Consider the following 25,648-nt stretch of genomic DNA (forward strand, 5'->3'; position numbering starts at 1 on the left):
TTACACACTTTACGGCAACTTCTGAAACTGAAAGACACCTCCACCTCTGGATTTCACTTGTAATTTCCACTCATTTCTCCTCACACTCATTTCACACTTATTTCCACAATAATTTCTCCCCAAAAGTTAGTACAGCAAACTTGTGCCTAAGTTAAAAATAGTGTGCTAGTAATTTTGTTCTTTTTTTTATGGCTGTGAGCTGTTCTTAAAATTTTAAACCTTTCCCTAACAGCCTTTGATTTCAATTGGCTTCCTGAAAGTGGTGTAACTTTAACAAAGGGTAGTTAAAAAAGAATCACCTGAGGTATTTTGTTAGCTTGCCTATCTTGAGTGAAGTCATAGCTTAGTAACTTTCCTCCTGCATTCCAGCCTGATGACTTAGCTCTCATTTGTGGTCTTTTAGTACTTGTGTTTGAAGTTTGGAGTTGTTAGTGTAAAGCCAGAAGAAGTACAATTTGACCCAATCATTTGATGTGCTGGTCCCATTTTAAATTGTAATCAAGAATGTAGCATAGTGCTAGTTACACAGTTTACATGTCTGTTATGACTTTTGCTTCTAATAAAAAATTTGAACAACTGGGACAAAGACATATTTAAGATGCATACAGAGTATGAGGTGGGCACAAGGCCCCCTTGAAACAAATGGTGATCATAGGAGTGGGTGAGCCAATGATGGATGTTTTTGGAAATAGTTTCAGTTTAGCATTCGCTTGTCAAAATTGCTGGTTATGGGTCATGTATTTGGTAATTCAAACATATTTCATACTGAAAGGTATTTCAGTTCCCTTTAATGGAATACGTGTAGTTTGGGGACAGTCTGTTGACTCTGATTTAAGGGCTCTTCCTTAGATGAAGAAGCTGCCTGGCTCAGGATATTCTAGTTTTACACTTCCAAGTTTAATCCTCAGTCCTCTTTGTAATTGGGCACAGCCTGTGTGTGTAATAGCTGCCAGCTCAGACTTTACTGTGTAGCACAATTTCCAATTGAGGAGATGGTTGCATTTGACTTTTTTGGGTGATGGGAGTGGGGGCAATTTTGGAGTTTGAAGTCAATCTTGCGAGGCAGGTCCTCTACCACTGGGGCTAGGCCCTGACCTTATTTTGTTTTAGTTTTCAGATAAGATGGCTGTCAGGAGTTTTCTTTTCGCCTTGGGCTGAGGACCTTTGCCTCCAGCATAGCTGGGATTACAGACATACCTTCCATACCAATCCCCTGAGAAATTTCTCATTTCAGAATATAAATGTTAATTATCATTGGGTCTCCACACTAAAATACAATACCTGAAAGCTACTTATAGTGTAGAGCTTATCAAAGTGTAAGTCACTATTAACATTTTATTGTTGCTGCTTCATTTTAACTATTTTCTCCTCTTGCCTTTCTGTATTTACAGTGCCTTTATCCTTGATTACCAAAGCAGTCTTTTTTTTTTTTTTTCTTTTAAGGCTAATAGTTGAGATTGGTGAGTTTGATTTTAGGAGATTGGTCTCCCTTTAGTTAAATCCTTAGGTCTGTTTTATACTTAAGCTCCAAGATTCTTTTTATTTTTTAAAGAAGAACCAGCCTTTGAGTGAACATATGATTGATTCCTCTGGAGTGTGACAGCTTCTTATGTGAATCACCTAGGGTCACCCATAGATAACCACAAAGCCAGTTTTACCCTCTCTCTGCCTTAGTTCTCCTTTCAGGCTGTTGAAATAGAAAGGTGAAAAGTCCATCCTGAATCCTGTCATGCAGTGCTGCTTGTATATAAACTGAACAGAACAATGTTTATAACTGATGTAATCAGCCTCAATCTGTGTATTAGCTTTAGTGTGCATTTATTTTCCCCCTCTGCTTCCTCCTTTTCTTTTCCTGCTTGGTTTATGAGTTAGTTGGGAGGGCTCCATGCAGATGCCCCATGGTCTTCTCCTTCCTGGATCAGCTGCCTATTTTAATAAACCTTCCAGTTGCAATCTATCTTTTTTTTTAAACTCTTCAATTTCAGACCTTAGTTTTACAAAATGTCAATGTGGACAGACAGGGTAGTTCATGCCTGTAATCCTAGCTCCTCAGGAGGCTGAGATCTGAGGATGGAAGTTTCATCCCAGCCTGGGTGGCAAAAAGTCCAGAGATTTATTTCCAGGTAACAACCAAAAAGCCAGGAATGGATCTGTGGCTCATATTGGTAGAGCACAAAAATGCTTAGGGACAGTGGCCCAAGTACAAACAACAAAATGTCAGCATCCAGCCCCTTTTTCCAGATTTAAGTTTTAAGAGCTTTCCTGTGGGCTGGGAATATGGCCTAGTGGTAGAGTGCTTGCCTCTATTACATGAATCCCTGGGTTCGATTCCTCAGCACCACATATATAGAAGACAGAAGCGGCGCTATGGCTCATGTGGTAGAGGAAAAAGAAGCCAGGAACAGTGCTCAGGCCCTGAGTTGAAGCTCCAGGACAGGCAAAAAAAAAGCTTTCCCAGTTTATGCTTTCCTCCACTTACTAAGGCTCAGTGTTCCAACTCTTCCTTTGGTACACTTTCTGGTCTTACATTCTTTTTCTGGTCTTATATTCTTTTATAGTTTTATTGCTTTCTCTGTCCAATTTTGCTTTATTTTCATTTATTTGTTTGGTCTTTGGTGGAACTAGGCTTGAACTCTGCCTTGGGCTTGCTAGACAAGAACTCAACCACTCAAGCCACCCTTTTTCAGATAGGGTGTTGGGACTTTCGCTTGTTGCTGGCCTGAGATTACCATCTTCCTGTGCTTCCCATGGATCTTGGAGTTCTGGAAATGAAGATAGGGTACAGTTTTGGGACCCATGTAAGGAAGTAAAAGAGCTTTTCTGTTAAGTGTCATCCTACAGTAGATTTAGACATTTTTAGAATGTGTATGTGAAAATTGTGTATTTTTGCTCAAGGTTTCTATTTTTCTTTCAATGATTTTCTTTCTCTCTCCCTCTCTCTTTCTCTCTTCCCCCCCCCCTTCCCCGTTGTGGGCTTGAACTCTGGGCCTGGGCTCTATTGCTCAGGGCTGGTGCTCTACCCCTTTGAACCACAACCCCACTTCCGATTTTCTGGTGGTTAATTGGAGATAAGAGTCTCATGGACTTTGAACCGCAATTCTCAGACCTCAGCCCTTCTGACTAGCTAAGGTTATATAGGCTTAAGCCTCTTGTGCCTGGCTCTTTTTTTTTTTTTTTAACTGTATATTAACCAAGTGACTTAAAAGTGATGTTTGTTATTCCACAGTGGATTGTAAAATTTCCCTAGTGTTAAAATGAAGAATGATTTTTTAGAAAACCCCTCAGGCTATCTCATTCCTATGGAGTATTGCTAAATCTCATAGTGCTTGACAGCAGTCTGTGTTTTCAATTTTAATGAAGGAAAATTTTATGTTGTGCATATTTTATATGAAAGACACGCTAAGGTAGATTTACATTTATTGCTTATTTTGTGACACATTGTAATTTGAAGGATATATGTATATATATATTTTTTCCTGAGTATCATTTTATATCAGAGTAAGTATTGTAGAAATATTACTTAGTCTCTGTTTTGTTTTTTTGCCAGTCCTGGGGCTTGGGACTCAGGGCCTGAGCACTGTCCCTGGCTTCTTTTTGCTCAAGGCTAGCACTCTGCCACTTGAGCCACAGCGCCATTTTTGGCTTTTTCTATATATGTGGCACCAAGGAATTGAACCCAGGGCTTCGTGTATATGAGGCGAGCGCTTTATCACTAGGCCATATTCCCAGCCCTGTTACTTATTCTCTTAAGGTTGGTTAATAACATTCCACAGTTTACCAAGAGTTGACTTCCTTTCAAATCCTGTGGGTGTTCCTGGGTCCTAATGAGCTTTTCCTTTAATAGGCAAGGCATTCCGTGGAGTATTTACCAAAGGTTAGATGTTCATCAAGTTTGCTGATGCTGATTCTACTTGTTTTTGAACTTTGGTTGAGTGTCAGGTCAGTGGATGGGACTACTGGGAGATGGTCTCAATGAAAACTCAGACATGATGTTTTGGGGAAAAGCCAGGTCCCTGGACCTATTGCTATGAAAGCCTGTGCTGGCTATAAAGCTTCTTTTCAGTCCTTTCTGCTCTTCATTTATGAAGCCTTACCAAGTTTATGAAGAGGTCTAATTATTACCCTCATGTTGTAGATAGAAACTTGAAGCACCAGGGGTGGAAAGAGTAGTCGACTGTGGTTGTTCCGTCTGTCCGTTTGGTTCTAGGCTGGCCGGAGTATTTTGTGAGCAATTTGCTATTACTTTGTTGGGGAAGGGCAATTAGATAGGTGGGGGAAAATAGTGGAAATGGGAGACATTCTATACTTCTGCTTCTCCTAAACTTACATATTTTAAAGAAGCAAACAAATGTACAATGCATTGTGTCCATACTATCAGAGGCCAGGATTTTTATTTTGCATTAAAGTTTCCTCTAAAAATATAGCCCCTGAAGTGGTTCCCATGTGAGGGGTAGTGTTTTTATTTATTTTTTCATTTACTTTTTTAATTGGCTTTTATTAGTTACACAGGGGAGTTTATGCTACTGGCACCCAGTGGGCAGAGGTGTGGGATACTGCTAACGCCTCTGCAAACAGGCTAGTCCTCTCTTTGACTTGAATCACTCCAAAATGTCAGAACTGTCACAGTGTAGACAGAGTGTTCATCACAGTGAATGTTTGTGGTTGTAAAGGGGTCTCAGCCCCTTATCCTTGATGATTCTTTCCTTTGTCCTGGTTATGGAACCCCTTTTTGTAGGACTGTGTGCACAGGTTTTACATTTTTTTGTTGGAGCTTCTGGTTAGGCCATTACATCGCCCTTAAACTTTGAAGTAGCTATAAACACCACCTGCCTTACAAAAATCTAAAAATTACAGCCTCCAAGGTAGCTAATAAGGACACCAGACTCACAGGGCTTAAAAGGCTTGTTTGGTCTTACTTAGTGCTCAATGTAAATACGTGGCTTGAGATGGTTAGTTACACCTAGTTGTTAATGAATTCTAGGGGGAACTTTTTCCACTTCAACTGCTTTTCACAGCGTGGCTCTCTGAGTCTTTAGTATATAATGTACTGTCTGGTCCTGATTAGGTATACAATTGCAAAATGGTTTGAGATTTATATCTGATGTATTTGTTGTAAAATCTCCCTAGTTTGCTGTGAGTCTTACTTAAGTGTATTTGGTCATTTTAATTTGTCTCATTTCAAAAATACCTATTTATTTGAATGTATATCTAAACATATACATTCAAATAAATAGTAACCTACCTTCAGATAAATAGTATAGAGTGAATATATTCTCAGTATATCCAAATATATTAAATATGTATACACAAGCATACAATATAGACTACATGTTTATTTGAATATATTAGAATGGTTATATATTCAGTATATATTCTAATAAATATATTAAATATATTCAAAGAAATAATACATACTCAAGTAAATATATATTCAAGTTACGCACAACACACATACACACACATATATATACACACTTATACACACATGTATAATGTGTTTTGATTTTGTTTTGAGACAGGGTCTCTGTATAGCCCAGGCTATCCTCCAATTCAAATCCTGCAGCCTTATATTCTATAGTGTTGTGATTATAGGTCTGCACTACCACTGTGCATGGCTCTATCTAATATTCTGTGTTAGTAACCCTTACCTTTCCTTTTTCTCTTTTTTAAAAGTAGTTTTGGAGTTTGAACTTTGTAGGTCCTATGCTCTACCACATGAACGTCACACCTTCAGCCCTCTTTGTTTAGGATGTCCTTACCTCCCCCCCCCCCCCCGCCCCCCAATCAAGCATGGATAGAGATTCTCCTATTTATGCTTTCCCTGGAAGGAAAGGTGACAAGCTAGCCTCCATTCCCTGTCTACCAGACCCCCTTTTGCTCTTTGTTGAGATGGGGGTATTGATAAATTTTTTTACCCACATTGGCTTCAATTCTCAGTTCTCTCAATCTCCAGTTCTGGAATAGTTGGGATTATGAGTATGAACTACCACACCTGGTTTCATTTCCATTAACTTAAACCTAGGAGTGGCTGAGAAGGAATAAGTTGCACATTAGCTTTTGGATCAGATTCTGAAATTGAGCCTGGAATGACATCTTTTTGTTTTGTTTTGTTTGCCAGTCCTGGGGCTTGGACTCAGGGCCTGAGAACTGTCTCTGGCTTCTTTTGCTCAAGGCTAGCAACTCTACCTCTTGAGCCACAGCACCACTTCTGGCTTTTTCTGTTTATGTTGTACTTAGGAATTGAGCCCAGGATTTCATGTATGCCAGGCAACCGCTCTACCGCTAAGCCACATTCCCAGCCCTGGAATGACACCTTTTAACATCCCTGGGCTTTGTCTTTACAGGATTTATTGTAAGGATTAGACATTTTACATATTGTTGACATAAATTCATGATAAACATTAGCTATTCTATTGTTGATACAAGCTTAGTCTGGAAGTATGTTCTATGGATCTAGTGTAGATGTGCTTTTAATTTCCCAGATTTTGCTTTCACCAGCAAAATACTCAGATTCTGCCAAGTAGTTCAGCCATTTTGTAAGTTGTTAGGAAAATAAACACCATGGTGCTGAAATGGCTGGCTGTTCTTTGTACAGAGAGAACCCACAGGCTTGCTGTTTTAAGTGGAATACTGCCATGCTGCCCCCTTGTGGCCTTTTGGAAAAGTCAAAAAAATGAAAGCGGAAGCTGTTTGCTTTCAATATCAGGTTACTAGAAATGTTAAATTGCTCTATTGTTACCAATTTCAAAAAGCGTTTTAAAGGCATACCAGTTCTTTTTTTTTTTACTTCCACGTGAAGTGCTAAAACTTTTCTTTACTCAGGTCACACATTATACTTAACAAAATATGGAGGTTAAAGAGGCTTCAGAACTTGGCTGTGACAGGTGTGATTGAGAGAGTCCTGTGTCTAGCCTCTATATAGACTTGGTACATTTGATGATGTGTTTATTGGCACAAATAAATGAACAGTCCGTGCCTGCCTAATTGCGTGCTGGCAAGCAGTTAATTGTTTGCATTTATAAACAAGGAAACAAGGTGTGGAGTCATTTTGTTTTGGCACTTACACTGAAGAGTATCTTAGGTCAAATGTATTGTATTATGAAATGGAATGGGTCAGAGTCCTGCACAGCACAGCCTTCAAGCTGTCATTGTGCACCTCCTAAGGGAACCTGAGTAGCCCTGTTTGTTGTGTTCATGGGTGCCCGCCTGACACCTGCGGGATGATAAGTTCTTTTCTTAAGACAGAGACCCTTTCTGTGTCCTCCCCCAATAGAGTTGTAAGTGAAATGGCCCTGAATGGCAGTTTGTTATTTGGGTCAGTCCTGGTTTCCAGTGTTTCTTGCCTGTTTTTCTGGTTTGTGGACAGATTTCAACTTTGTCAATTGATGTGACTTCTAGCTCCGAAGAAGTTACAGTGAGGCAAATATGCAATTCCTTGTTTTCCTGCTCCTTTTAGGTGAATACCACATATCCCTTTTCCTTTTGAAACCCCCACCTCTTCTGGAGCTGGAACTCAGGGGACTGAGTGCTGTCCCTGAGCTTTTTATTTTTAGCTTAAGGCTAGCACGCTACCAGTTGAGCCACAGCTCTACTTCCACCTTCTTTGGTGGTTAATTGGAGGTAAGAGTCTTACAGATTTCCTTGCCTGGGCTAGCTTTGAACCATGATCCTCAGACCTCAGCCTCCTGAGTAACTGGAACAACAGGGGTGAGCTACCTGTGCCTGGCAAGGAGGAAGGAAAGGGGGACCTGTGGAAATAGTGGTCGTCTATGACATTTTTTAACTTGGAGTCTGGACTCTTGTTTGAGGCAGGACCTCTGTATTGGGGCTAATGTGCATATATGTTTATAATGCTCCCAGAACAAGTCCCAATTGCAGCTATTACAGAAGACCATTGGTTGGATAATTACAGCCAGACTGCATTCTTCCTTTCCGGGTTACATGCTTTGGTTTCGTTTCTTGTGATTCTGTTTGTGCCCTAGGGGAAATGATACTTCACTGGTGGCATAGGATTTATATCAGTCTGGTTGCAGATTAAGATTAAGCAAGGCCTAGTGAAGTGGTCCTTAACTTTTTAAAAAAAAATTATTTTACCATTTTGATAGAGAGACTATTTAGATTAAGTAAGTAGCAGTTAAAATCATTTTAGTTTAACAGTATAGATTGATAACAAGAATAAGCACCTTAAGACTTAACTTTTTTTTTGCCTGTCCTGGGCCTTGGACTCAGGGCCTGAGCACTTTTTTGCTCAAAGCTAGCACTCTGCCACTTGAGCCACAGCACCACTTCTGGCCGTTTTCTATATATTTGGTGCTGGGGAATCGAACCCGCTTCATGTATACGAGGTAAGCACTCTTGCCACTAGGTCATATTCCCAGCCCTCCTCAACTATTTTTTAAAAAAGAATTATTATTCGTTTATTTTTTGAACCCAGGACTTTGTGCATGTTAGGCAAGTACTCTACCACTGAGCCACACTCCCAGCCCCTTCAACTACTCTTGTGTTTTATTTTTTCTTTTTTGAAGAGAACTGTATTAGATCCATGTTCTGTAGAAGAGTTATTTGTAAAAGAACTAATGTACATTAGTCATCTGGTATATGAAATCTTAAGCATTATTTGCAATATGAGAATATAAATGTGAATGTGAAATTCTTGGCCCCATGTTACTAAAATTACCACTGGCTGACATTTTACCATGAAGATTTAAATAGACTCGTGGCAATTCTTAAATGTTTTTATCTGTGTGTCTGTGTGTGTCTGCCTGTGCCTCTCTGTTCTAAATTAAGTCATTCAGCCTCTGAAGAAGCTTCGGGTTCAGACTCCGGCAGCCAGTCAGAGAGTGAACAGGGCAGCGATCCAGGAAGTGGGCATGGCAGCGAATCGAACAGCAGCTCTGAGTCCTCTGAGAGCCAGTCAGAGTCTGAGAGTGAATCAGCAGGTTCCAAATCCCAGCCAGTCCTTCCAGAAGCCAAAGAGAAGCCAGCATCCAAGAAGGAACGGATAGCTGATGTGAAGAAGGTATCTCTATTTCGTCCAGTATAAATGTGCTCTCTAATTAGGGCCAGCTAGCAGACCTTTATTTCCTGCGAACACTCTAGTATGTCTTGATATAAACACTCTGCTCACCTTCCTTCACTGTGCACCTTCCAGTGCACTGATTTCTGCCCTACTGGACTGATAAAGTTAATAATACAGATTTTTTTTTTTTTTTTTTTTTTGCCAGTCCTGGGCCCTAAACTCAGGGCCTGAGCACTGTACCTGGCTTCCTTTTGCTCAAGGCCAGCACTCTGCCACTTGAGCCACAGTGCCACTTCTGGTTGTTTTCTATATATGTGGTGCTGGGGAATTGAACCCAGGGCTTCATGTATATAACGTAGGCCATATTCACAGCCCAATAATATAGATCTTTAAGGAAAATACTCAAGCCATCCAACCATAGGGGAAAAGGTACACTTACAATTTTAGGCCTTAACTTTTAAAAGATAGTTAAAAAACTCGTACTAATTTCAGAGAGAAATAATTGGTTTTGTTATCTGAGTAGCAAATATTTCTCAGATAAAAGCTTTATCTGTATGTAGGTATTATAAGTATTCTTTGCTTAATAGAAAAGAATCTAGAAGAGACAAAAATTGAGTTATGTAATATTTTCTTAATGATATACAGACTTTGGAATATGTTCCTCTTGGTGAAAAATAGGTACTGGTATAATCATCAGAGTGTAGATGATCTTTTAAAGTTTCACTTTGAGAGAACATGAAAACTATAAATACACAAGAATATTGCTTTAAGAATGTTTTAAAATAAAACTCCTTAGTGAAATAAAAAGTATGCTGTCATTCTGTGTTTAAAATACATGCTAAGATATAAATGTACATTCTTTATAATACCTTCAGCAAACCTAACATTCAAAAAGAGTTCCTTTCATTTGAGCTCTTTGGCCAGCATATTCACTGCTTCGTGGTGTGTGTTGTAGGAGCTGGAGTGAGGTTGCTGAATGCTGGTGGCAGTGTGATTGTTAGGAAATGAAAGTTGTCATTACTAATAAACACAGAATTGGAGAAATAACTTCACTTATTCAAGTGTTCTTCCTTGGTGCATGCTCAGCATACGGTCAACTTTAAGAAAGATTATTCAAGGGGCGACTCCTCTGGCTTGAGAAAAGTCATACAGAAGTACCACTTAGGGATTTTGTCCTTAGTCTTATTAAGCTCAGAAATTTGTCCTCCAGGCATGTGGCAGGAGGCCTTGCTCAGCAATCCTCAGTACCTAATGTTTGAGCCTGGTTTCCCTTGTACACACAGGCCAGTGTTCCTTCAGAAGACTAACACGTTTTTGAGTGAAAAATTATAAACACAAGCAACGCCCCTAAGTTAGATTATCTTCTAGTAGGGAATTATCGACACATACAGTTAAAAGGAAACACAGAAACCACGATTTATACTTATAAAATGATCTAAAATCTTAGCTGACACTTTAGGATTCCTAACTCATGTCTAGAAACTGTTTAACTTTATTTAAGAAAAGAATGGACAGTTAAGAAATGATGTAAAGCGTCATTGGATTTGCATGCTCAGCATGTGAGGTGCTAGATCATTCAGTGATCAGCCCCAAAACTAAATAGGATTTCAAGGTAAAATCACATCTGCAGACAGAAATATTCAAATAAAATTTGAGGTTAAAGCCATTAGTTCTAGGACATTGATGTGTAGGTACACGTGGATGTACAGAGTGGCTCAGAGTGGTTGGACTGTACCTTTGGCAGTTACTTTAAAATGAAATATTGAGCCAGGCACTGGTGTCTTATGCCTGTAATTCTAGTTACTCAGAAGGCTGAGATCTGAGGATTGACTTTTGAAGATAACCCAAAGAGGAAAGACTGAAACTCTTTATCACCAACAAATTACCTGAAAAAGGCTGGAAGTGGAGCTTTGGCTCAAGTGGTAGAGCACTGGCCTGAGCAAAAAGCTGAGTTCAAGCACTAGGACCCCCCCCCCAAAAAAAAAAAACAACAACAACAACAAAAACAATCCAAGAAACCCCCAAACCCCAAGAACTTGGAAAGAAGATGCTTTTCGCATCTGCACCCTGGACCCTTTTACACGATGCCTTTGCCCACCTTCCCCTAACTGGAGAAGAGTTTTTTTTTTTTTTTGCCAGTCCTGGGGCTAGGACTCAGGGCCTGAGCACTGTCCCTGGCTTCTTTTTGCTCAAGGCTAGCACTCTGCCACTTGGGCCACAGCGCCCCTTCTGGCCATTTTCTGTATATGTGGTGCTGGGGAATTGAACCCATGGCCTCATGTATAGGAGGCAAGCACTCTTGCCACTAGGCCATATCCCCAGCCCTGGAGAAGAGTTTTTTGCTCACATGGGAATAGCCAACGGTGAGTAACTCCTCATGGTGGCCTTTTCATGCAGAGTTAGGTATCCTTGCTCCCTAGTAGGACAGCTATGAACACAGATGATTTTAGTGTATACTGTTGATAACTTGGTAGCAGCTGAGCCAGGGTGCATTGCTATTGTTCTAAAGTGGTAAAATGGACCAGTGTAGTTACAATTAAGTGATTTAGCAATTCTGTGTAGTAAAAGCTCCAGAAGAGCCTGTATTTAGTTAGATAATCTCCTGGCTCTAGCAAAGGTCCAAAAAGGGGTGTGAATGGGCACCCTGGGCAGCTCCTTTCTCCTTTTTTCTGCTAAATTTTTCTAGTATGTTCTGTGTTTATCTGCCTCTCACTTGTATTTCTGCTTGTTTGACCTTTGAGTCTTTAGCTGTTAAGAAATTCTAAGGCCTTTAGGGAATCTGAGAATCTGAGGTGCATGATTGATATGTTCTAAAATGCCTGATCCCTGGTACATCTGTTCTCTCTCTTTCTATCCCTCCCATTGGGCTTGAACTCAAGGCTTGGACACTGTTGCTGAGCTTCTTTTGCCCAAGGCTAGTGCTTTACTGCTTTGTGCCACAGTGCCACTTCTGGTTTTCGGGTAGTTAATTGGAGATAAGAATTTGTTTTCTTGTGCTGGCTTTGAACCATGATCCTCAGATCTTAGCCTCCTGAGTAGCTAGGGTTACAGGTGTGAGCCACCGGAACTCAGCTATAAAACTGTATTTTAATGACAAGTCAGCAGTGCGCCTTTATAGTTTAATAGCCATTAAGTAATGAAAGACGTCGTTGAACTTTGTGTTCTAGGATAATAATGACTATTCTTAAAATATGGTACTTTGATTAAAAAACAGCAAAAGAATAGCCCTTGAATTTTCTGGAACTGAGGTAGATGTTCCATTAGTGAAAATAGTAAATGTGGGTCAAGAGTAGGCATTCATGTGTGGTTTATTAATTTTGTAGATGTGGGAAGAATATCCCGATGTCTATGGGGTCAGGAGGTCAAATCGAAGCAGACAAGAGCCCTCACGATTTAATATCAAGGAAGAGGTAAGATGCAAAGTTTTGAGGGTGTGAATTTTAATTTCCTGTCTAGCCTTATCCTCTGGGATTCTGGGATGTTTTTACCTTTAACACGAGTGGACATCAACCATGGGAGGTTTTTGACTCTTAATGGGACCTTCCTGGGAACAAAGTCAGGCAAGATGTTACTTGGTTATAAAAAGAACTTATCAAAATAATCATATAGTAGTAACATTTCCATATTGCACTAGCTTAATATGCAGAACTGGCCTTAGCCTTTTTTGTTCTTTTACTTAAGATTCTCAGTAAAATTGTAGCAAGGACTTAACTTCTAAGTCTAGATTTTTGTTAAATGCGTAGCTTTTTTGTTGAACAAGTGGAATAACCAAAATAAATTTAGACTTATTCCTGAGAAAGGAAAGGGAGGGGAATGCTAAGTTTTATCTTGTTTAGTTTCTGCAAATTTGGTTTCCTAGATCATTTCCAGGGAATGAGTTTCTCACATTTTCACTCTCATCTAATAGGTAGAGAGCGAATAGATAGATGGTATTGTGTTGCCTGTAGAATCAGACTTCTCTTACTTTCCTCAGATGGTGCGATATTTTTATAAATTCTTACCTTCATAGTAGGATCAAAGGCTTGATTCTGAGGAGATGCTCTAAGTGTCAGTGAAATGTCCCCTTTCTGCCTTCTTAGGAGGACTTTGCTATTCTCAACTCTGCAGCATGATGAAAGTTAAATATTGATAACTCAAAGGATGGATGTGGAATCTTAGTAAATGTGCTTTAAAAATTGAATTCATCCTATCACCTGCATTGCATTTGTGATGCTTTGAGTTTGGTGACTTCTGAGCTTTTGCTTTCCTGTCCCATGGCATTTGGCACTTGGTGACTAAGTCCTCGTTGTTATCACATAGTTGTTTAAACCTTTTCCTCTTCCATATGTTAACACATTCGTGGTAGGACATGACCCGAACAGCAATAGAAGTGGCTTGCCATTTTGCTAATTTTGGGGCAAAAAGCTATTTTGTGACTCAAACTATTATTTGGCATAGTGCTATCTACAAAGGACTTTTCAATAATCATTTAGCATACATTGTGAGTCTAAAGTGAAGGGATCAGCAGAGTGCCTTAAAGATACATTGGTTAAATGCACTAGCATTTTCACTTGATACTTGCATCATCCAAAAGGATGAGACTTTTAAAGTTTATAAGACTTACTAAAATTAAAGTATGTAATTGTTTCCCCCCCCCCCCTACACTAAAGGCAAGTAGCGGGTCTGAGAGTGGGAGCCCAAAAAGAAGAGGCCAGAGGCAACTGAAAAAACAGTAAGTCTTTTCATGGAGGAAAATAACTTAGCCTGAACATATTGCCCTTCTGGGACAACCTATATTATATCTCCAGTCTGTTGTGGGTCTCACTCAGTGTCTGCTTCTGTCTCCTAGATGCGGTTTCTGTTTGTCCTTTCTTGTTATAGTTACAGCATTACTGAACCTTAGGGCTCGTGGCTTCACACATAGAAGGGGTCCACATGCATTTGGCAGGTGGTTATTCCTTTATTTTTTTTTTAACCAGTTCCTTGTACTCAGGGCCTGAGCACTGTCCCTGGCTTCTTTTTGCTCAAGGCTAGTACTCTGCCACCTGAGCCACAGCACCACTTCTGGCCGTTTTCTATATATGTGGTGTTGAGGAATTGAACCCAGGGCTTCATGTATACAAGGCAAGCACTTTGCCACTAGGCCACATTCCCAGCCCTGGTTATTCCTTTTGGCAGACTCTACCTTGTCTATTTCTTTAGTCAGATTAGCTCAGTTAATTTTTTCCTTAAAAATACATAAAATACCTAATAAATATTTGGTATTCCTGGTAAGTAAAGAATAATTTTATTTATTTATGTATGTATATATATTTATTTTTGCCAGCACTGGGGCTTGAACTCAGGGCCTGAGCACTGTCCTTGACTTCTTTTTGCTCAAGGCTAGCACTCTGCCACTTGAGCCATAGCGCCACCTGACCTTTTCTATATATGTGGTGCTGAGTAATCGAACCCAGGGCTTCATGTATACAAGGCAAGCACTCTAACACTAGGCCATATTCCCAGTCCCAAAGAATAATTTTAAATTTGCCATTTTTGGTTGTCATGTTTAATTTGAGCCTCCATTTTGGTATGAAATATATTCTGTATTTATACTTTCCCTCCCTCCCTCCCTCCCTCCCTCCCTCCCTCCCTCCCTCCCTCCTTTCCTCTGTCCCTTCCTTCCTCCCTTCTCCTTTCCTTTTCATTTTAGACAGAAATTTGCTATGGCCTTGAACCTCATAACCAAATGTTGGGATTACAGATGTTACTACCACGGCTGGCCACGGCTGGCTCTGTTTCCATACAATTTTAATTGTACACAGGCCAGAAAAATTTAGTTCTTAAGCTTAATGTAAAAATACTATACGAAATAGATCACATGTTCATTAGTTTAATTTTTCAAACTCTATAGTGAAAATATTTGTTTTGTAAATAATTTGTACAGTTCTTTGAGGGTGCAGTCCCTTTCACTATATGAATTTTATCTATTCTATAGATTTTCGTAGAAAAATGTTGATTTTCTAAACTTTGAATAGACACAGATCCTAAGGTTAAACAGTTGTCTATGGCTTCTATTAAGAGCTGAAAATCAGGGGCTGGGAATATGGCCTAGTGGCACGAGTGTTTACCTGGTATACATGAAGCTCTAGGTTCAATTCCTCAGCACCACATATATAGAAAAGGCCAGAAGTGGCGCTGTGGCTCGAGTTGGCAGAGTGCTAGCCTTGAGCAAAAAGAAGCCAGGGGACAGTGCTCAGGCCCTGAGTCTAAGCCCTAGGACAGGCCAAACAACAACAACAACACAACAACAACAACAACAAAACTGAAAAAGCTGAAGATCTCTGATTCTAGAATACTGGTAATCTTAAATATGCAGCCTAAGGGAAATAGTTTGAGTTTTAAAAATTTACAATGTACCCTAGGCGTGACTCACACCTGTGGTCCTCCTGACTTAGCCTTCTGAACACTGGAATTATAGGTGTGTACCACCACACCCAGATTTGAGTTTTTTTTTTTTTAAACTAATTTCCTCATCTCCAAAATAGAGTAATATTTACTCTGACTACCCAGTTGTTAATTGAAGTTGTCCTCTGATTTTGATGCATTAAGGGTAGATTATTCAAGAACTTTACAGAAAAGTTAAATGCTTAAACTGCCCAGTATATCACTTAAATTCCATTTGTGTTTGTGATGTTTACTTACAGTTGGACAAACACTAAGCTGACTTGGGCTCTTCAGCATCTTAGAAGGCTGTGTTCTGCCTGTGTCCCATCATTGGCTTTGGAGACCTTTGTCTGCTTTTTAGAGATGTTTTGTGACATGTCTGACTCAACCATATTTATAGAAGGCAGACGGCCTTAGTCTTGTCAGGGGCTTCTGATCTAAGCAAGTGTAATGGAACCTATTTATTGTGTTTGTAAAACTGTCCTTCTAAAACTGATGTGAAGGAGCTGTCTTCATGTATACTTTATATGCTGTGCATGTTTTCTGAGCCATCTGAGTCTAAGGCTCATACTTTATGATCTTTTAGCCCCAACTACTGAATTGTTTTTCTTTAACACGTGCACACACACACACACACACAGTTTGGTTTCGGCTTAAAAGAACTCGAATTTAAATAGACTTGGGAAGAAAAGTAAGACAGGTGTCCAGAGCATGTATTAAGAGGACTTTAATGTAAAGACAGATTGATAGATATTAGTAAACAACAAAACTTACCCCTTTCCAAAGTACTTTCTGTATCAGACTGATATGGCAGTTCATTTCTTAACTGACTTAAAGGGCCATGTCTATTTACATTTTAAAGGTGAACGAAAAAGTTGAAACTGTACCAGTGGCTCATGCCTATAATCATAGCTACTTTGGGACTGAGGCCTAGAGGATTATAGTTCAAAACTAGACTAGGCAGACAATTCTGAGAGACCCCGCAGTTAATCAGATGTTAAACTGGAGATGTGGTGTGAGTGGCAGACTACCAGTCATGAGTGAAATAGCAGAGGCCCTGAGTTCAAGCCTAAGTGCTGGCCCAAAAGAGGCATAACATGCAAGAAATCAGCTACTGTCAACAGAAAATGGGCATGAGAACAGACAGTGCCAGCAGGATTTGAGCAGTGTACTTATTTCCACTGTCCTTTCATGGAAACCTTGAGTATTTTCCCCTATCTTGTTTCAGGCATCAGACAATTTGTAGTTTTTAGGACCTCACACATCTGCAAATCATGTCATCTCGGAGTATGATTTGATGACATTTTAACTTGTTCTCCTATGAGGAATTACAGATTTTACCCTTTCAGTTTCAGAAGTACCTTCTGCACAACTCTGTTCCCTGCAGAGAGGCACAGTGGTGAGGGTTTTGTTTATAGAGAAAACCTGTTTTTTTTCTGGGTAGTTCATGTCCAGTAGCTTTTGTTTTTTTCCTCCAACAGGTGAGAAAATAGGTTAAGTCTTGTGATTACTTGTTTGATCTTTAAATAACCTAGAGCTGGGATAGAAGGATACCTTCTATATAGCTCTCAAACCATCTCTCTAGATTGTTGCTCTGTGATATCCTTATGAACCATCAAAGATTAAAAGAACTACCTACCTTATGCAGTAACTTTTTCAAAATATATCGAGCAGAACTGGCATTTAGTATGGTAGTAGATTTATTACTGAAAAATAAATACAAATGCTGTGTCCTTAAATATATTCTAAAGATAAAATTATTAAGGCCTGGGTATGTAGTACAGTACTTAACCTAGCATGATGTGAGGTATGGGATCAATACCTAGCACTACGTAACACACACATAATTCAATAAAATGATTATACCCAATATCAACATTGTGTGTGTGTGTGTGTGTGTGTGTGTGTGTGTGTGTGGCATTTTTTAAACATTAAAAGTATTAGGTTTCACTTTGGACCTTTTGAATCAGAAATTCTGACTATGATCCAGCCTTTCTTTGTAAATAGCCCGTTAGATGGTTCTGATGCATGCAATACTTTGGGAGCCATTTATCAAGTAGGTGTTATGGCTGCAGTCTTTTCACTTACACTGGTAGATAAAAGAGAATTTGAGAACTGTCACAGTATTTTCCCTTAGAACAGATGGTTTGAAAAGTCCACCCCAATTTCCTTATTTATTTATTTAGTCATTGAGTCATTTACTCACTTGAGCTAATAGGAATAGTTGTAGCCAAAAAGGATCACTAACAAAACCATCTCTTTGAAAAGAAGTAAAATGTAAATATGCATGTTCTGCTTTTTCAATAAATTTGTTGATATTTGTCTTACAAGACTGATTAGCTTGAAGAAGTCTTTTAGGAAATATTGTTTTACTTTTGATCACAGAGAAAAATGGAAACGGGAGCCTTCAGAAGATGAACAGGAGCAAGGCACCAGTGCAGAGAGTGAACCAGAGCAAAAAAGAGTGAAAGCCAGAAGACCTGTCCCCAGAAGGTGCATGGTTTGCATGTGAAGTCTCTGCTTGGGATGAGCTTACTTTGCTTTCTATGGGGAAAGAAGAACGATGTCCTGCTGGAGAGTGTGATTCAGAGTTCACTTCCTGAGAAATCATTAATGGCTATTCACATCGATTATGGCTTACTTGCATGGATATATTTCTTTAAAATTTTTATTGATTCTTTTTTGTTTTTTTTTTCTTTGATCAGTTATGAGGCTTAAACTTGGGGCCTGAGCACCATCTCTGAGCTCTTTTCCTCAAGGTTAGCGCTCTACCACTTTGAGCCACAGATCCACTTCTGGTTTTCTGGTTGTTAGTTGGAGATAAGAGTCTCACAGACTTTGCTGCCCAAGCCGGCTTTGTACTGTGATCTTTAGATCTCAGTCCTACTGAGTAGCAAGGATTATGAGTGTGAGCTGTCAGTGTCCAGCCTTCATGGAATTTTTATTAGTTTCTTACCTGTGTTTATTAATTGTATGAAACAACGGGCTTTATTATGGCATTTTTCTTAGGTACATTTGATGTACTTTTTTTTTTGCCAGTCCTGGGCCTTGGACTCAGGGCCTGAGCACTGTCCCTGGCTTCTTTTTGCTCAAGGCTAGCACTCTGCCACTTGAGTCACAGCGCCACTTCTGGCCATTTTCTGTATATGTGGTGCTGGGGAATCGAACCCAGGGCTTCATGTATACGCGGCAAGCGCTCTTGCCACTAGGCTATATCCCCAGCCCATTTGATGTACTTTGATCATACTTCTTCATAGCAGTCTAGTTGGGAGGGAGGTATAAACACATCTGCAGTGTTGGGCCAGGAGACAGGTTCATTGGGGGAGAATTAATTTTTAACTGTCAAGCACTATTTGGCTGATTAAAGGCAACAATTATCCATATAAAGTGTATAGCATGAAGCAGAGAATGTAGTTTTTTAGATAAAGAGGTAGATTGAAATGGCAGTAAATATTAGTTATATTTGATCAGATGACAACCTAAGGTACTGAGGACAGATGAAGGAAAGCAGATGGTAGGCCCCATGAAAATTTAGCTCCTTGCCCATATTGCTTAGGATATAGTCATCAAAATATAATCTCTGGGTCAATTCCCACCAGCTACTACCTGTTTTTATGTGGCATGAGAGCTAATAGTAGATTTGATAATACTAGATAATAACTAGATAATAGAGAGTACTAAATATGAATATTAAGTGAAATGTCACCTGAAGAATTCTATTTTTTGTAGATAAACACCTATCATTTTCTTGTTCTGTTCTTAACAGGTATACATACATATATAACCAATGGTTATTTTAGCTTGAGTTTTATCAGTAAAATTTTATAAAAATTTACTTATGTAAGTACCCACACAATGGTCTTAGTTTGCCTCTTGGCTGGAAAAGCCTAAAATCCCTTGCCACCCCCTGTCCAAGGTAGGGCATTTTATTTGTCCCCATACCCATCAGGGAAAGGCATCCACTGACTTTTTGCATCTGAGTTAAAGCTTTGAAGACTGAAGTGTCACTTCTAGATTTTCACCCATTTATTGAATCCTTGATCATTTGTCTAGGATTGGTTACACTAGAGAAACAGTAACATGACTGAATTTCTGTATCTTTTCTACTTCTTTCATTATTTTGTCATTAATATTTGAAGATTTTCTCTTGACAGCTTCTCAGCTATGATGTTCAGTCTTGATGGCATGGGGATAACAAAAGGGGCCATTTCCTCAGTGTATTCTAGGAGTTTAGGGTGGCTTGTTTCTTAGTCTTTCAGGTGCACATCATCCAAAGTCTATGTGTAGTTCTTTCTTGTCTTTTATTCCCATTTGTACAGATAGCAGTCAGTTGTGCAACCTGTGCATGTTTCCTCATTTTAGAACTCTTTTCATATCAGGATGCCGAAAATTCCCTGTTCTCTTTTAGTGACTATGTACTCTGTTTAATTACCAGATGAGGGACATTTGGAGTAAGTAGTTCACCTCTTTTGTCATTACACGTGATGCTTCAATGGGTCCCTAATTCTGTGTGTAAGATTAGTTTCTGCAGTTGACACTAGGACTGTTAAGTTTGGTGGGCATTTCCAAATTGTCCACAAAAAGATACATCAACAACCCACCCCACATTTTTTAATGTCAGGTGATTCTGATGAGCAGTGAGAAGTATTCACTCTTCTTTCCCAGAAAGTTGAAAATACAAATTCTTTAGTGAGGTAGAAGAATGTCTGGAATTGAGACCCCGAGTTTTTACATTTCTCCAGTGAATTCTGTATATGTCTCACTGCTCAGGGAAAGAGCATTCTGTAGATTGGAAGTAGATACTCAATGATTGAGTAATGTTTCTGTTTTTCTTTGTTTCATTTCAGAACAGTGCCTAAACCTTCTCTTAAAAAGCAAACGAAGACTCAGCGTGGGAAAAGGAAAAAGCAAGAGTCTTCTGATGATGATGACGATGACGATGAAGCTCCCAAGAGGCAGACTCGTCGAAGAGCAGCTAAAAACGTTAGGTAAGTGGTGCCCCAGAGATATCTGGGTAATAGTGTACTTGCTTAGAACGTGGTTAAGTAAGTCCTAAGATAATGCATTTGTGTAGGCAAAATTAACAACCATGTGCTAAAGTTGCCATCAGAAATCGGTTTCTCCTTCTTGGGAAATGAATGGTGTTGAGCCAAGTAGAGTAGGACATATCATTGGTTCATTTTAAATTCTTTCAAGTTTATGTCTTACCTAAGTGTTACTGTTTGTATCTTCATTTTATAACATTCTCTCAAGAAATGTGTTTCTATTATATTTATATTTCTCAATTGCTTCTTTTTGTGGTACTAAGGCTTGAACTCAGGACTTTACAGTTGTTAGGTGCTCTACCATTTGAACCACATTTCTATTATTTTGAATCATAAATTTTTCTGAGGTCCAGTGTACTTGTTAGGATTTGTCCATAATTTTTATCAAAATTTAGTAATCATCTGTGAAGCAATAGTGAAGCAGATAGATATTTGTAAACATTGGTGTTTAACCCTAGGGAAATTGAAGGGCATTTGAATTTTTTAAAGAACATATTCAGGTTTCTTTGTCCCACATAGAAGTGGTAAAACTATATCCTAGTGATACTACTGGTCTGATTTAGCAATTAATAATTATAAACCAGGGTTGGGCTTTGAATATGCTAATGTATAGTTTGGCACTCTGTCTTACTATTAACTGCACTGCATGTAGAATTACGTTTTAATTTTCGGTGACTGTCAAACTATAAAAGCTTACATTTTCTATGTCTATTTTGCTATAGTTTTTTCATTTTTGGGTTTTTGAAACAGGGTCTTGCTATGTATCCAAGGCTGGCCTTGAACTTATAATCTTCCCATTGGCCTTCAGAGTGCTGGGTACATTTCACCTTTTTTTTTTTTTTTTTGCCAGTCCTGGGGCTTGAACTCAGGGCCTAGGCACTGTCCCTGAGCTTCTTTTGCTCAAAGCTAGCATTCTGCCACTTGAGCCCCAGCACCATTTCTGGCCTTTTCTGTTTATGTGGTACTGAGGAAATGAACCCAGGATTTCATGCATACCAGGCAAGCACTCTACCATATTCTCAGGCTATTTTATATTTTTTTGATGGTTATTTAGAGGTACCAGTCTCATGTACTTTCCTACTGGGGCTGGCTTTGAACTGCATACCTCAGATCTCAACATACTGACTTGTTAGGACTATAGGCATGAACCACTGGTGCCTGTCTTCATTTCATATACTTTCTATTGGGACATAAAATGGGGAATTACATAGTAGCAATTTTTTTCCATTATGTATGTTTGCACTTATTTTTTTGTGTGTGATAGCTTCCTTGTTTGCATGGTAATGATCTAATCCTAACAAGTAAAAAAACAACTAGAGTGTCCTTGTTGTTGTCTGTGTCTTGCTTCACAAATTAGCATGAGCACACTGTATTTGTTCTGCAGTGTGAGTTAGCTTTCTTGTGCTATCTGTGAGCAGGTCAGTACTTGAAGTAGGAAAAAAGTGAGTGATGGGACCAGTGAGTGACAACTGTCACATGGTATGGTGAGACCTTATTCTAGTGCTGTTGTATGTGGGTGTTTAGTTTTCACTTACTCATTGTTGTTTACTATGCAGTTATAAAGAAGATGATGACTTTGAGACTGACTCCGATGATCTCATTGAAATGACAGGAGAAGGGGTTGATGAACAGCAAGATAACAGCGAAACTATTGAAAAGGTCTTAGATTCACGACAGGGAAAGAAAGGAGGTTTGTATCTTTGAGAAGTCAATTAGCTTGTAGTGTCCACTCAGTGAGTCTCAGATTTGATGGAGTCAAATTTGACGGAGTCCTAGCTTTCACTCAGATGTGATGAATTTTAGCTCACACTTGGATTTATTGTAAAGTCTTTGTGACTTAATCATTGCATTTAGAGCTGAGGGCAGAGAGACACAGTTTGTCCTCGAGGTTTTAAATAAATTAAACTGGTAAAGATGAGTACTAATGTTTTATAAAGCTGTGATATGGCAGACACAGTTGCTCATTAGTTTCTGAATCTTCTTGTAAAAATCAATCAGCTCTTTAAATACATGTATGGGTAATAATGAAAGGTTTGAAAAATGACCCTTTGAGATGTCTCATAACTTTTTCATCTCAGAAATATATATATATATGTATATGAAATATACATATATATATATATATATATATTTTTTTTTTTTTGGCCAGTCCTGGGGCTTAGACTCAGGGCCTGAGCACTGTCCCTGGCTTCTTTTTGCTCAAGGCTAGCACTCTGCCACTTGAGCCACAGCGCCACTTCTGGCCATTTTCTGTATATGTGGTGCTGGGGAATTGAACCCAGGGGCTCATGTATACGAAGCAAGCACTCTTGCCACTAGGCCATATCCCCAGCCCCTCATCTCAGAAATATTAAGATAATGTATATTATTGTCTCTCCCCTGTCCCTTTACCCTCCAACTTCTTTTAGCCTTTTTTGAGACAGAATGTGGCTGTGTAGCCCAGACTGGTCTGAAACTTGTGACTTAACAGCTTCTGCATCTCAAGTGCTAGAATTATAGGTCTCTATATCTGTCTCCTACCCCCTCTTTATTCCTCATTCTGGCTTCACTTGAGCACCAGAGAGTTAACAGAAAGCTTTGGGAGGGTGGGTTAGTGAGGGGAGAGTGTTTTCAATTCCTGTTCACACTTCTAGTGACAGGGATTTGTTGAATGGGAAAGATGATAAAAGGTCAATTCTACTCTAATTTTATTGTTTGGACAAAGGATTTGCTTTGATTCCCCTGCAAACTTTGGAAAGCAAATATTAAAATAGAGTTAGCATCTTGAAAGTATTGGACATTACTGACCAAGTCCATCCTGTATTGTGAGCTTCTACTTATTTTAAGTCAGACTCATTTGATGGCTCACTGAATGAAGGACTCTTGTTGACAGTTGTTTACTTGGGCAGGTTTTTATTGTCTTATTTTTGTATCTGAATTCTTTCTCAGCCACTGGAGCTTCTACTACTGTGTATGCTGTTGAAGCTAATGGAGACCCTAGTGGTGACTTTGACATTGAGAAGGATGAAGGAGAAATCCAGTATCTCATCAAGTGGAAGGGTTGGTCTTACATTCACAGCACCTGGGAAAGTGAAGAATCCTTACAACAACAGAAAGTGAAGGGTCTAAAAAAGCTAGAGAACTTCAAGAAGAAGGAAGATGAAATCAAACAATGGTATATTTCCATCTTGGGTTGAGAAGATAGTTACAGCATGAGGGAAGGGAAGCCTTTAAAATAATGTATGCAAAACAACAGAGCTAAAGATCTCAGATTTTGCTTTGGCCATGTGAACATGTAGCCATATTTTGTGAAATTGTGACCTGAAGACACTACTTAATTTTACATTAAGTTTTTAGAATTAATGATTGCTCAGGACATATTATTTAGGCATTATCTCTTCAGTTTTATCAGTAAAGATGTGAGGTTTGTAATTGGTTGGGAAGATCGAGGTAGAGAACAGCTGTGCACATGACCTGAGGATTTGAATTTTGGCCCATCTCCAAGAACGTTGTTTTTCTGTGCATAGGCTGGAGTGGCTTTGATGCAAAGCATCAACATTTTGGGTTATGATACAATTGGATATTATGAAACTTGCAGATATAGTTGTGGTTTTTTTTTGGCCAGTCCTGGGCCTTGGACTCAGGGCCTGAGCACTGTCCCTGGCTTCTGTTTTGCTCAAGGCTAGCACTCCGCCACTTGAGCCACAGCGCCACTTCTGGCCGTTTTCTGTATATGTGGTGCTGGGGAATTGAACCCAGGGCCTCATGTACATGAGGCAAGCACTCTTGCCACTAGGCCATATCCCCCCAGCCCCATCGTTTTGTTTTTTTTTTTAAATCACAAATTTGAACATAGTAAAGCTTATTAAAGGAACAGATGGAAGCTAATAATACTTTTTCCTTTTTGTCCGAGTGTGTATGTGTTTGTGCTGGGGTTTGACCTCAGGGCCTTATGCTACACAGAGCCTGTCTCCAGCCTGGATTTTTGCTAACTAGCAAAAAATTTTTGAGATAATATCTTGCTTTCCTTTTGCTTCCAAGCTCTTGCTACTATTATATCTAGTTTTCTGTTGATAAGATGTTTCCTGAACTTTACTGATCATGCTGAATTCAAACCTTGATCCTCCAGGTCTCAGCCTCCCAATTAGCTAGGATTTTTTTTTTTTTTTGCCAGTCCTGGGGCTTGGACTCAGGGCCTGAGCACTGTCCCTGGCTTCTTTTTGCTCAAGGCTAGCACTCTGCCACTTGAGCCACAGCGTCACTTCTGGCCGTTTTCTGTATACGTGGTGCTGGGGAATCGAACCCAGGGCCTCATGTATATGAGGCAGGCACTCTTGCCACTAGGCCATATCCCCAGCCCTCAAGTAGCTAGGATTACTGGCAGGAATCACTGACATCAGGCCTAAGTGTCCTTTTCTGCCTTAGATTCTTGCTCTGAGGTATGTGTATAGAGCCCTCAAATCTGATTGACATATTCCCTTTCAATCTTCTGTCCAGGTTAGGAAAAGTGTCTCCTGAAGATGTGGAATATTTCAATTGCCAACAAGAGTTAGCCTCAGAGTTGAATAAACAGTATCAGATAGTAGAAAGAGTAATTGGTAAGTACATTGAAACTTAGGTTAGCCATGTTTAAACTAAAAAAAAAAAGTCTATGTATTTAAGGTAGTATAAATAAAATTTGCATTTTGTAGATTTACTTTTTTTAGACTAGATCAACACATTTATTTATTTAGTACTGGTACTGGGACTTGAACTCAAGGTTTTTCACTCTTGCTTAACTTTTTCAGTCAGGGCTAGTGCTCTTATCATTCTAGTTGTGGATTTCTTTTTGTTAACTGGAGATAAGAGTCTCAGATCTGTCTTCTGGGCTGGCTTTAGATCTTGCTCCTCAGATCTCAGCCTCCTGATTAGCTGTGAGCCTTCTGATCTAATCCAGGATTACAGATGGGAGCCACCAGTTCCTGGCCCTAAATTTATTCTGAAGTAAAAGCTAGCAAGGTTTGCTCATAAATTTGAATGTGGGCATGAGAGAAGTGTCAGGTGATGGTTGTAACTTTTTTTTTTCCATTTTTCAAAGCTGTGAAGACAAGTAAATCTACATTGGGCCAAACAGATTTTCCAGGTAAGAGGTCTTTTTTTTTTAAAATTATAAATGTTGTTTAGCATTTAAGATTTTTATAATTTTTCAGATTTCTTAAAG

The 25,648-nt window shown here is 39.3% G+C and overlaps 1 protein-coding gene across 9 annotated transcripts in view; it reads left to right on the forward strand.

Annotated features, from left to right (window-relative positions):
- Positions 1 to 25,648, forward strand: part of Chd2 (chromodomain helicase DNA binding protein 2) — a 103,469-nt gene that overhangs the window by 23,023 nt on the left and 54,798 nt on the right. For 7 of the 9 annotated variants that reach the window (XM_048369420.1, XM_048369419.1, XM_048369421.1 and 4 more), the window contains 9 exons: positions 8,788 to 9,019; positions 12,343 to 12,429; positions 13,669 to 13,730; positions 17,810 to 17,917; positions 20,272 to 20,412; positions 22,026 to 22,159; positions 23,398 to 23,623; positions 24,946 to 25,046; positions 25,526 to 25,570. In XM_048369420.1, the coding sequence (XP_048225377.1) occupies positions 8,788 to 9,019; positions 12,343 to 12,429; positions 13,669 to 13,730; positions 17,810 to 17,917; positions 20,272 to 20,412; positions 22,026 to 22,159; positions 23,398 to 23,623; positions 24,946 to 25,046; positions 25,526 to 25,570 (1,136 nt within the window). The remainder of the gene's footprint in view (positions 1 to 8,787; positions 9,020 to 12,342; positions 12,430 to 13,668; positions 13,731 to 17,809; positions 17,918 to 20,271; positions 20,413 to 22,025; positions 22,160 to 23,397; positions 23,624 to 24,945; positions 25,047 to 25,525; positions 25,571 to 25,648) is intronic. The other 2 variants (XM_048369424.1, XM_048369423.1) reach the window with 1 other exon arrangement.

Source organism: Perognathus longimembris, chromosome 20 (genome assembly GCF_023159225.1).
Source record: "Perognathus longimembris pacificus isolate PPM17 chromosome 20, ASM2315922v1, whole genome shotgun sequence".
Classification (NCBI taxonomy): domain Eukaryota; kingdom Metazoa; phylum Chordata; class Mammalia; order Rodentia; family Heteromyidae; genus Perognathus; species Perognathus longimembris.